Consider the following 13,250-nt stretch of genomic DNA (forward strand, 5'->3'; position numbering starts at 1 on the left):
TGTTTTGATTGGGTGGTAAAATTCGGAGAACAAACAAAAAAAGAAGAGAGAAGTTTTGTGATATGATAGATAGGTGGTGGACTGGTGGGGACATCAGCCACATATCAATTTTTTGGTAATATGGTCGACTGGTCGGCATATTTAATTTTACGTTTCCTTTGGGTCGTCCATTTCGTAATGATTTTTTTCAACTTTTTCGTTTATTTGTCAAGACGCAAAAGTGAAAAGTCCAATTTCGATGCAAGAAGTAACACTAATTTGAACTCTTTTTTGGTTTCAAGTGTTAATATGTCGTGTTCGTTCGTTGACATCAGTTCAAATATGTAGAGATTTTTGTAGTTGTCTTGTCGTCGTCTTTATTACTTTCGAATGAATATCACAGTTGTCATCAGACCTAAACGATGTAAACGCTACATGCCATCTAGTTGTCAAATAAAAACACACAAAGAAAAACAAGTAGACTAGATATGCCAATGGCCTACGGCGGTGTTGTATGTGTGCCAGACCCAACCTCTACTAAGAATCTATCTAATTTTCAAAATATTAGAATCAACAACAATCATAGTAAAAAAGGGCAAAGTTGGGGTCGGTCACCAGCATCTTACCGAACAAGCAATTAAAATCGAAATAACACACGCAGATAGGTTTTTCATTGGTGATTTTAAAAACAAGGTTTCAAAACAACACAAAAGTGGCAGTTATGTGGAGGAATACAAATTCCCACACGAGAAAACCAATAGCTAAGAAACAACTCCAAGATCAAATGGTAAAACAAGTTTAAGAGAGGTTCAAGGAAGCAAGCTGCTCGGCTGCACCACCAGCAGCAACACTCCTGAGAACATCCATAGCCTCTGCAACTTTGGCCTTGAGAGCTTCTGGTGACTCCAACAGATGGAGCACTTCCGTCTGATCCATCTCCAAAAGCATCCCAGTTACTTTGGCTGCTGACTCTGCCTCAAGCTGCTCCACCAACGGGTACAGATTCTCACCCAGCATCTGTACACACACCAACAAAAGTCCCAAACATTATTATAAATCAAAACAAAACTATTCACCATTTTATCTGTCTGTTAAGAGATTCTCTCACCGTCCTCTGCTGCTCTGGAGTTGCATTAGCCAGATTTGAAGCCAAAGCTCCAATAGGCAATGGCATGTTGTTCCCCATGTCATATGAAGGCATATCACCACTACCACCACGTCCTTGTCCTTGTGGATACCGGAACATCCGACCCCTTGGATGCATCTAACCACCAGCCAAACAAATAAATCATATGATAAACTATTTAGTTTGCAACTAAAGAAGGAAACGAAGTAAGTAAAGCAGCTTTCATTGCAACTAAAGAAGAAAACGAGAAGAACCTGTTGCTGCATCATGGTATTTTGCTGCTGGGGCTGTTGGATTCCCCCAGCGCGTCTTCCTCCTCCAGGACGCTGCTGTTGTTGCTGAACCATAGGCATGAAAAAATTGGGCACCGGGCCCCCACCAGGTCTCATTCCAGGAACAAGCTGCTGCTGGTACCCAAACCCAGGCTGTGGCATTTCACAATCACAAGTTAATATTATCTAAACAGTATCAAAATAGAATTGGAAATACTCAAGTATTAGTAAAGTAATTATTGAGCAAAACAGATTCAGAACTTCTACTGTGACTTGGCAGCTTTTGAAGCATTATACCCAAGGTAGAAGATAAACAAGCGAGTCACCATTACACATATATCTTTGTGCAAAATCGCACACAGCTACTTAAAGTAGAGCAAACATGATGACTTTACCTGGGGAGGAATCATGTTAGGAGGGGCCTGACCATAGAACATTTGTTGTCCAATACCAGGACCACCCGGGGGATACATTGGCATGCGGGGACCAACAGATGGCGGCATTGCAACTGGCCTCACTTGGGAGAATTGAGCCTATTCACATCATGTAGAAAATCAGAAGCAGGAAATGGCAAATAAGATATGTGATACAAATACTAGAAAATTTGTTGTTTTGCTTCATACATTATTGTCCATAATAAAAGGGAATTGGTACGGTTTGAAGCCACTTTATAATCTCATGACAGTTAATTCATGCACAATTTATTTGCAGAAGTTCTTACTCAGAGTTTATAACATTTATATATCTTCGAAATACCATATAGTTTCCAAATGACATGAGTATAGCCTGGGTTATAAATGCATCAGTTCAATTTTGAAAATTATACGCAGTATATCATTTTTAAGACTTAGATATGATGGGTCCAATTGTGTAGAATTGACACACCAATAGACAATAGGAGTAGTAGGTATATCACAAGATGAGGTGATTCAAGAGAGGCAAACCTGTAGTCTGACCCTTCTGTCTTCCTTCCGCTGTGCAATAGCAACATAAAGTGGCTTGCTTTCAATCATTTTACCGCTCAACTGTGACATCTGTACAGAATTCCACTGTTAATAAAAACCAAAAAAAGCATTTCCTCACACAAATAACTCAACAAGACAATACAAACTGACTTACAGCTTCAGTTGCTTCTTCGGGAATTGAAAAAGCAACAAAACCCGAGCCTTTGCTTGTTCCATTAGGATCCCGCATCACCTGTCATATTATATGAAAGAGCTTCTTCAATAGGGAACTAGGAAGGTCGATTCACTACAGATAAAAAGAGAGAAGGATATTGGACCTTGCAAGATGTAACGGTACCAAAAGGAGAAAAGATCTCTTTAAGTTTCTCGTCTGAAATGCTAGGATCCAAATTCTTCACATACAAGTTTGAACTTTGAAACTTGTCTGCAGCTTCCTTCAAATTCTGTTCATAACGGACCCTTAGTTCTGTTTCCCTCTCGGACTTCTTCTGGGCTCTACCAACATACCACTCCTTATCATCAAATTTGTGCCCATTGAGAGCCTCCACAGCTTTAGCAGCATCATCAGCATTTTCAAAGTTAACAAACCCAAAGCCCTTAGACTTCCCATCTCCATCTTTCATCACCACAGCACTTGTTATCTTTCCATACTCGACAAAAGCAGTCTTCAAGTCATCATCAGTAGTATTTTCTCCGAGATTCTTCACGTACACATTGGTGAATTTGGTTTTGTTGGCAGTTGAGTCTCTTTCTTGTCTCCTCAGGAAAGGACCCACATACACTTGCTTGTCATTTAGCAACATGCCGTTCAGTTTCTCAATAGCTTTCTGGGCAGATTCTTCACTGGCATATTGCACAAACCCATAGCCTTTGGATTGGCCTGAAGAATCCACAGCTACCTTACAGGACACAATGTTTCCAAATGTTGAAAAGGTATCATGCAGTGCTTTGTGGTCGATGGAATCGTCCAAATTCTGCATATTTATAAGCCAGGTTTAGCACCAGAAAGAACGAACCAACACTCCTAAAGAAATCAACAAACTTAACCAGACTTTTCAGTGATATAAAACAAGATTAAATCTTTTTCCTAACAATCTAACAGCAACTCGAATGACTTAAGTCAGAAACGAAAAGCAGAGAAGCAGACAGACAAGACAAGCAAGCATACCTTGATAAAAATGTTCCCAGCGCCACTACGGCGAACACTAGGATCACGATGAGAGTACATAACCCTAATAGGTTTACCATAAAGAGGTATGTAATTCAGTTCTTGGATCGCTCTCGCAGCTGCAACAAAGACACGAGAGATAAAGTACAGTCAGAAACAGCATAAGAAGAAGTACGCATGAGAAAGATCGATTAAGCTGAGTATAAGTTTGTATCCACCACACCACATTGCATATATACAAACACTAGAATTTCTAGTCTAGAAAGTATCGACATTTCCGACACACCCAAGTGTTCAAATCCAGAATTAGTACTATCGAGCAAACCCTAAAAATTGGTAATTGGCTAATTGCTAGATTGAAAGTCCAAATTGAGGAGACTAACCATCTTGGGGATTGGTGAAGTTAACGTATCCATAGCCAAGGGATCTGCGAGTGGCCAAATCCCTACAGATACGAACAGAGACCACTTGACCCATTTGGCTAAACGCATCAAAAAGCTGCGAGTCCGTCACATTGAGATCAAGATCTCCCACATAAAGCGACGTGGTGCCGAACTGTGTCGCGGCGGCTGCTCCCCCTGAAGTCACCGGTGCAGAAGTGACAGCAACGGTCGAACCATTCGCAGCCTGACCCTGAAGTTGTTGAACCTGAGCCATTCTCTCTCCTTTTTTTTTGGGTTTTTTTCGGAAATTTTTTTACTTTTTTTTGGGGTTTTAGATACTCTTCCCTCCCCTCTCGTTATTAGAGAGAAACCAAATCAAGAAACCCTAGAAACTGAAACAACGAAAGAAATCGAAATCGAAAGGCAAAATCAACAAAAGCTAAACGAAAGTTTTTATCTTTTTTATGTTTTTTTTTTGTGGGGGTATAGCGGAGGAGAGGGAAGATGAAAAATAGGGTAAGAAATTGCCGGCGGCGATGCCTGCGACGGCGAAGCTTGAGATATCGGAGGCGAGACTCTGAGAGAGAGAGATTGCTAAAGATGGAATGAATACAGTTTCTCTCTTAATTCTCTGCTTTTATATTAAACAAAATATTTCTTTTCTTTTTTTTTAATACTATTTTAGTTTCACTAAAGAGAACCCTAGGATGAGTTTGTAGAAGATCTCGGCCGTTGGATTGAGTCTGAAGTAAAACGTAAAGATATGATTTTTCACAGTTGGTGTCTTCGTTGTCGCCACTCTCGGAAAAGTCAAACAAACGCGCGCGTGCGTGGCACTTGGGGAATATGTATTATCAAAGTAAGTAACTAAACTCTGATTTAGTAACTAAAGTTAGACAGCGGTGATATTTATCTTATCTATGGTTAGTCTAATTTTTTCTACTAAAATATTCATTCTTGTATTTTGATCACATACATAGTATATTTTTAGATTTTTTTGACTATTAGTATTAAACCACTATACTACATATCTAAATCCTTACATTTTACATTTTTACTTGATTTATCTTTACTTTGTTTTTTTGTTGCAATTATCACAAACAGCACAATTTATTTTTTTCCAAACTAGCACAAAATCTAGAAGAAGTGAACAATTCTCCTATATATCATGGCAATGTTATTAGACCATAAAAAATACTTCATCGGCTATATTGATATCTAACTTCATCTTCCGTGAACACTAGAATGAACAGGCAAGTAAAATCGAAAGAACAAAGCAGATAGGTTTTTCCTTTGTGATTTAAAAAACAAGGTTTAAAAACAACACAAAAGTGGCACACTGGCAGTTATGTGGAGGAATACAAATTCCCACACAAGAAAACCAATAGAGAAGAAGAAACAACTTCAACTGTATGCGACAAGATCAAATGCTAAAACAACAAGTTAAGAGAGGTTCAAGGAAGCCAGCTGCTCGGCTGCACCACCAGCAGCAACACTCCTTAGAACATCCATAGCCTCTGCAACTTTGGCCTTGAGAGCTTCTGGTGACTCCAACAGATGGAGCACTTCCGTCTGGTCCATCTCCAAAAGCATCCCAGTTACTTTGGCTGCCGACTCTGCCTCAAGCTGCTCCACCAACGGGTACAGATTCTCACCCAGCATCTGTACACACACCAACAAAAGTCCCAAACATTATTATAAATCAAAACAAATCCAATCACTCTATTTGATCTGTTAGAGATTCTCTCACCGTCCTCTGCTGCTCTGGAGTAGCATTCGCCAGATTTGAAGCCAAAGCTCCAATAGGCAATGGCATGTTGTTTCCCATGTCAAATGAAGAAGGCATATCACCACTACCACCACGTCCTTGTCCTTGTGGATACCGGAACATCCGACCCCTTGGATGCATCTAACCACCAGCCAAACAGATAAATCATACGAACAAACAATTTAGAGAGAACTGAGCAAGTAAAACAGCATTCTTTGCAACTAAATAAGGAAACGAGAAGAACCTGTTGCTGCATCATGGAATTTTGCTGCTGGGGCTGTTGGATTCCCCCACCGCGTCTTCCTCCTCCAGGACGCTGCTGCTGTTGCTGAACCATAGGCATGAAAAAATTGGGTACAGGCCCTCCACCAGGTCTCATTCCAGGAACAAGCTGCTGTTGGTACCCAAACCCAGGCTGTGGCATTTCACAATCACAAGTTAATATTATCCCAACAGTTTCAAAATAAAATTGGAAATGCTCAAGTATGAGTAAAGCAACTATTGAGCTAAACAGTTTAAAAAATTCTCCAGTGACTTAAAAGCATCTAGTTGTTTGTAATGCATTATACCCACGGTAGAAGATAAACAAGTGAAATACCATTAACATATATCTTTGAGCAAAATCGCACAAGGCTACCTAATGTAAAGCAAACATGATGAATTTACCTGGGGAGGAATCATGTTAGGAGGGGCCTGACCATAGAACATTTGTTGTCCAATACCAGGACCACCCGGGGGATACATTGGCATGCGGGGACCAACAGATGGCGGCATTGCAACTGGCCTCACTTGGGAGAATTGAGCCTATTCACATCATGTAGAAAATCAGAAGCAGGAAATGGCAAATAAGATATGTGATACAAATACTAGAAAATTTGTTGTTTTGCTTCATACATTATTGTCATTGTTAAATAAAAATGGGTACGAATTGAAGCAATTTTTATAATCTCATGATAGTTTCATGCACAATTTATTTGCAGAAGGTCTTACTCAGACCTTATAACATTCTATATCTAAGAAATACCATATAATTTCCAAATGACACGAGTAGAGCCTGGGTTATAAAGATGTCTCAGCATCAAATTTGAAAATTATATGCAGGGATCATTTTAAGACTTAGTTATGATGGGTCCAGTTGTGTAGAATTGACACACCAATAGACAATAGGATTCGTAGGTATATCACAAGATGAGGTGATTCAAAGAGAGGCAAACCTGTAGTCTGACCCTTCTGTCTTCCTTCCGCTGTGCAATAGCAACATAGAGTGGCTTGCTTTCAATCATTTTACCGCTCAACTGTGACATCTGTACAGAATTCCAATGTTACTAACAACCAAAGTGCATTTCCTCACACATAAAACTCAACAAGACAATACAACTAACTTACAGCTTCAGTTGCTTCTTCGGGAATTGAGAAAGCAACAAAACCCGAGCCTTTGCTTGTTCCATTAGGATCCCGCATCACCTGTAATATTATATGAAAGATCTTCTTAAATAGTGAATTCGCAAGGTCAATTCACTACAGATAAAAAGAGAGAAGGATATTGGACCTTGCAAGATGTAACGGTACCAAAAGGAGAAAAGATCTCTTTAAGTTTCTCGTCTGAAATGCTAGGATCCAAATTCTTCACATACAAGTTTGAACTTTGAAACTTGTCTGCAGCTTCCTTCAAATTCTGTTCATAACGGACCCTTAGTTCTGTTTCCCTCTCGGACTTCTTCTGGGCTCTACCAACATACCACTCCTTATCATCAAATTTGTGCCCATTGAGAGCCTCCACAGCTTTAGCAGCATCATCAGCGTTTTCAAAGTTAACAAACCCAAAGCCCTTAGACTTCCCATCTCCATCTTTCATCACCACAGCACTTGTTATCTTTCCATACTCGACAAAAGCAGTCTTCAAGTCATCATCAGTAGTATTTTCTCCGAGATTCTTCACGTACACATTGGTGAATTTGGTTTTGTTGGCAGTTGAGTCTCTTTCTTGTCTCCTCAGGAAAGGACCCACATACACTTGCTTGTCATTTAGCAACATGCCGTTCAGTTTCTCAATAGCTTTCTGGGCAGATTCTTCAGTGGCATATTGCACAAACCCATAGCCTTTGGATTGGCCTGAGGAATCCACAGCTACCTTACATGACACAATGTTTCCAAATGTTGAAAAGGTATCATGCAGCGCCTTGTGGTCAATGGAATCGTCCAAATTCTGCATATTTATAGCCAGGTTTAGTACCAGAAAGAAAGAACGAACACTCCAAAAGAAGTACACAGCAAAAGAAATCAACAGACAAGACAAGCAAGGATACCTTGATAAAAATGTTCCCAGCGCCACTACGGCGAACACTAGGATCGCGATGAGAGTACATAACCCTAATAGGTTTACCATAAAGAGGTATGTAATTCAGTTCTTGGATCGCTCTCGAAGCTGCAACAAAGACACGAGAGATAAAGTACAATCAGAAACAGCATAAGAAGTACGAATGAGAAAGAGTGATTAAGAATAGGATACGTTTTTCCCGGAATAGCATCAAAACATTGCATATAAAACCAACACCAGAAAGTATCAACCTTTCCACACACCCAGGTCAAATCCAGTATCAGTACTACCCAACAAACCCTAAAATTTGGTAACAACCACATTGCATATATACAAACACTAGAAAGTATCGACATTTCTAATGCACCCCAAGTGTTCAAATCCAGAATTAGTACTATCCAGCAAAACCTAAAAATTGATAATTGCTAGATTGAAAGTCCAGATTGAGGAGACTAACCATCTTGGGGATTGGTAAAGTTAACATATCCATAGCCAAGGAGATCTGCGAGTGGCCAAATCCCTACAGACACGAACAGAGACCACTTGACCCATTTGGCTGAACGCATCGAAAAGCTGCGAATCCGTCACATTGAGATCAAGATCTCCCACATACAGCGACGTGGTCCCGAACTGGGTGGAAGCGGCTGCTCCTCCTGAAGTCACCGGTGCAGAAGTGACAGCAACGGTCGAACCATTCGCAGCCTGACCCTGAAGTTGAACCTGAGCCATTCTCTCTCTTTTTTTTTGGGGTTTTCGAAATTTTTCGACTTTTTTTTTGGGTTTTAGTTATTCTTCCCTCCCCTCTCGTTATTAGAGAGAAACCAAATCAAGAAACCCTAGAAACTGAAACAACAAAAGAAACCGAATCGGAAGGCAAAATCAACAAAAGCTAAGCGAAAGTTTTTATCTTTTTGTGTTTTTTTTTGTGGGTATATTATCAGAGGAGAGGGAAGATGAAATAGGGTAAGAGATTGCCGGCGGCTATGCCTGCGACGGCGAAGTGTGCGATAATGGAGGCGAGACTCTGAGAGATTGCTAAAGAAGGAATACTGTTTCTCTATTCTCTGCTTTTATATTCAACAAAAATAATATTTTTCCTAATATTTTATTTCTTTAGAGAACCCTAGGAGATGTGGTAGAAGATCTCAGCCGTTGGATTGAGTCTGTGTAGTAAAACGTAAAGATTTCGATTTTCACAGTTGGTGATAAGGTCGTCACTTTCGGACAAGTCAAACAGATGCGCGCGTGCGTGGCACTTTGAGAATACTCAATTAGCCAATAGCAACTTAACTCTGATTAGTAGTAAACTAGTAACCAAGTTAAATTAGACAGACAGTGATGTTAATAACAACATTTCAAATTTGAAAGTTATTTCATATACTAATAACTAATTTTGAATAGTTGAATTTTGACTATTTTACAATATCTTTGTAATTTTTATTTTCGATTGTCTTATGGTTTTAGTTTATTTCATTTTTGACAAAATACTATTTTCTTTCTAAACTTCTTGTTGGGTTGCACGTCGAAGCCTTAGTCTATTATCAACATCTCCCTCACGTCCTATCAAGACACCATCTCCTGCATCCTCACTGCTTTGGTTTTCGTTAGCCGCCAAAGCAGCTTCCCCAAAGTTATCGAGTCGCCGACCAATGAGATAACGGTCATCACGGATAGAGTTGTGAAGGTTTCTGAACCACACATTGCATCTTTTTGCACAGTAGCACAAGAGCATCACCGAGAAACAACCTATCCATGCGAATCTGTAAACAGCCGAGTTCACAACTACCAGATATCCAAGCATTGGGAACACTCCTCTCGCCAGTACATAAGGCATGCATAAAGCTGTTAGGAGTTTCATCATGATCGGGAACTCAATCTCTTTAAGTACCCATAACCCTTGAAGCCCCAAGTAGCCATCTTCTCTTACCCTCTCAAACTTTGCCCTCCAGCTATCATCCACTATTGGACGCAGATGATCCAACAGAACCTGTCCATGATCGTTGTTTTTTTAGTGACAAGATCTTTTATGCGGCAAAAATTGCTAACAGAAGAAAAAAACTAACCAGTCTTGTCCAGATCTTCCAAAACATGAGTCCAAGTGCCCAGTCTTGATATAAAACGAACACAGGGATTTCATCAACTGGGACTCTTATTGGGACAATCACCAACAGCTCAAACAGACGTCCAATTAGTACTGGAATGATAAAAACCTGTTTAATCACCATTTTAAAATCACATAATCCAGAATTAGAATATAGTTTGGAGTATCTTAACAATCGGAAAATAACAGCTCAAACCACTTACCCATATGGCTAACAACACCGAGCTCTTGAAGAAAATTCCACACCATTTACATATATGTTTAAGCGAGACTGAAGTAGTCTTCGACTTGACATGCTCAACAGTGTGCTTGGCCCCATATATGGTAGTCAAAAAGGCATATGTCCCAATGAAGAAAGCATACAGGTCTACAAATTTAGGAATTTCTGTTAGTAATATTTATAACTGTAACGGTTTTAAAGAATGTGTAGTACAAGACCAAAATTAATAGATACATTACCATTGCATTTGATGCCATGAGTTATCGGTAGAAGTGGGAAGGCACTGAACATAGCACGTCCAAGTGAAACGGGTACAACTATCACTGCTAAAGTGAAGAGAAGAAGAGTCACCCATGCAACAAGTAGAAGAAGGATTATCCGGGCCACAAAGTTGTACCTGCTAAAACATTACGTTCGTTACAGGAGAAGACCTAGTCAACTCTATATACCAAGCAAACTCCTTTGAATAATTACAAGCATCAAACAAGCTATTAACTTATTTCTTAAGCAAGAACTTACTCTAAATGAGATTGTTTTTCATCATCTTCATATTCCTCACCCGTGTTGCCACTCCCAGTGCGGAGGAGACTTCTGTTAGGGTCATCAGCTGCTGGAAGAGCAGCCATGGGCCTGTCTGATCCACCTACCTGCAATACTTGTGCTCTGTTCTGCCTTCCTGGTCCGTCATTTCCATTGTCCTGACTAATGTTGTCCTCTGGTTTTGGCAAGAGGAAGCCTGTCAAACCAAGCCCCCCACCAACAGCGGTGACCCAGCAGCGTAAAAAGGATGTAATGTTGGTAGAGAGACTGAATTGCTCAATTAGAAATTGTATGCACATTTGATACAGAAGCATGTCCACTGGAATCTCAGTGAATGGGTCGGATATACTGCATAGAGATGTAGAAGTTAGAAAAAAAGAACTACTTCAACACAAAATCTCCAAAACAAGAGAATAGCCAATATTTTCTTACGATATGTCGAATGGGAAGATTGATGGAGCTATCAGGATCGTAAATTTGAGTGGTAAACATACCAGCATGACAATCAAACTTCCATAAACTGCAACTACTAACAGAACCTTATGAGCTTGCTTACGTACTGGAGTATCAATCAAATCTTGGAAAAATTCGACATCTTCAAGACCATCAAGGAAATACAAAAGTCCAGGGCGAAGAACCTGCAATTGACAAAAATAAGTGAAGAAACAAAAAATATTAGGTAGTAGTACAAAGAAGAAACATGTTTCTTTAATAAAATTATAAGCAAGGAAAACATTACCTCTCTAAGAAGGCTTTCGAAGAAGTTTGTATAAAAGGTGCACATGAGACCGAGAACCCAATGAACAAGTGAGCTTGCCAGTGGAGATATTGATAAAAACTGTACTCTGTGGGATATTGTTTTATCAAACATCCTAACAGTGCAAACATCTAGTGACCAACCAAACATAATAGGTAAGACCCCAAACTCGAAGGCTAAAAATAAAGCAACTTTGCTCATAGTCATCAGATGCTTCATTGCTGCCAAGAACTGTCTAATGAGAGATGGTACAGTGATATCATAAAATCTCCCAACGGTCAGTTCACCCTTGGCATATCGAATCAGTGGAACGACCCCAAGGTAAAGGAACATCAGAAATACTATAAACATATACCCAACAGTCAGAGTTGTAACATCAAATAATAGCTTTGAGGCCCCAGCAGCAGAAGAACCTTTCAAGAAATCAGCAGCAACAGATAGTGTATTCTTATCTCCATGGAATTCACTTCCACTGACTCTCATCAAGTACTCTGTGAGCTGACCAAGCAACCGATTCCGTGGCCCTCGTTAGTCAAACCTGAGACATCTGTAAAATGATGCATTGATGCGGTCACAACAGGGCCTCTACCAACGGTAAACATCCAGGACACAAGGTACAATGTAACCCGTCCTAATGTGAAAGGCACAAAGATCACAAAACCAAGGAATATTATGTTGTCTGCGAGAACCTGCAAATTATGAAGAATGAATAAGGGGCCATAAAGTAAAGAACAAGGTAAAAAAAAAGATCACCAAGAGAGAGAGAGAGAGAGAGAGGAGAAACATCAACTCACAGTAAAAGGATTCAGAACCAAATGAAACACCATGTTATGTAAAAACAGAACTAAATGCAACACTGGACCCTGCCCTCTAACCAGCCAATCTAATGGAACATCTTCTGCATCATCATCATCATCTCTGTCCTCTTCATCCTCTATCACTTGTAGCAAACGCCTAAACAAATCCCTGAAGTTATTCCTAGAGATATTCTCTCTAAAGTCAAAGAAGAAAACTACTGCCCATAGCAAGAACCCAAGCACACAATCGATGAGAATCACTGTGGTGGAGATGTGACTTAATAACAAACTCTGAGCTTCACCAAAACTCCTCACAAAAGCCAATCTCCATATCCAAAACGTAACGAAAGGAATAACGATAACCCAGATCGAAAGCGCAAAGCTCCACCGCAGAAAGAAGTGTATAACGCCGCAAGTCTTCATCACCATGGCAACTACAAACTCATGTAAAGGGAGCATTGTTGGAGCGTTTTCAGCATACACTGGGGAGAATGAAAACGGATACTTGCAAATCTGCAGAGATAAAATTGAACTCTATAAGCTTTCAAATCACTCTATTGACACCATCACCAAGTCGGATTCCAAAAACCAAAAAAATAAAATTACTGAGGGAGAAATTGAGGACCTCGCAGTGATGAGCTTTGCTATGGTTGAGCCACTGAAGGAGGCAAGGCTGGTGAACAAATTTGATGCTTCCGCGGCAGGTGCACGGATACCGAAGCGGATTGTCCGCGTCGCCTGGGTTTCTGCAAATCCTGCACATGTCCTCCTCATCTTCAAGTGACGCCGTCGCAAATGCGGGATCCATGGTGGGAGAGTTCCGAATACGCCGACCTTTTGCTTTTTTTTTTTTTTTT

The 13,250-nt window shown here is 40.1% G+C and overlaps 1 protein-coding gene and 2 pseudogenes across 1 annotated transcript; all 3 read right to left on the reverse strand.

Annotated features, from left to right (window-relative positions):
• Window positions 617-4,508, reverse strand: LOC104721397 (polyadenylate-binding protein 2-like). Its single transcript, XM_010439367.2, has 9 exons — window positions 3,894-4,508; window positions 3,511-3,629; window positions 2,660-3,316; window positions 2,497-2,574; window positions 2,322-2,411; window positions 1,773-1,910; window positions 1,360-1,530; window positions 1,088-1,243; window positions 617-996 (listed from the first exon to the last, which is right to left on the reverse strand). The coding sequence occupies exons 1-9, from the start codon at window positions 4,165-4,167 to the stop codon at window positions 778-780; spliced, it is 1,902 nt and encodes a 633-aa protein (XP_010437669.1). The 5' UTR covers window positions 4,168-4,508; the 3' UTR covers window positions 617-777.
• Window positions 5,152-9,028, reverse strand: LOC104721396 (annotated as a pseudogene).
• On the reverse strand, window positions 9,456-12,902 carry LOC104721398 (annotated as a pseudogene).

Source organism: Camelina sativa, chromosome 11, assembly GCF_000633955.1.
Source record: "Camelina sativa cultivar DH55 chromosome 11, Cs, whole genome shotgun sequence".
Taxonomy (NCBI): Eukaryota; Viridiplantae; Streptophyta; class Magnoliopsida; order Brassicales; family Brassicaceae; genus Camelina; species Camelina sativa.

Excerpts from the sequence above, each read along its gene's own strand:
- LOC104721397 (XM_010439367.2), bottom strand. The coding sequence starts at position 4,167 with ATGGCTCAGGTTCAACAACTTCAGGGTCAGGCTGCGAATGGTTCGACC. Across the intron at positions 1,911-2,321 it reads ACAGAAGGGTCAGACTACAG|GCTCAATTCTCCCAAGTGAG; the intron begins GTTTGCCTCTCT and ends TGATGTGAATAG. Across the intron at positions 1,531-1,772 it reads CTAACATGATTCCTCCCCAG|CCTGGGTTTGGGTACCAGCA; the intron begins GTAAAGTCATCA and ends GAAATGCCACAG.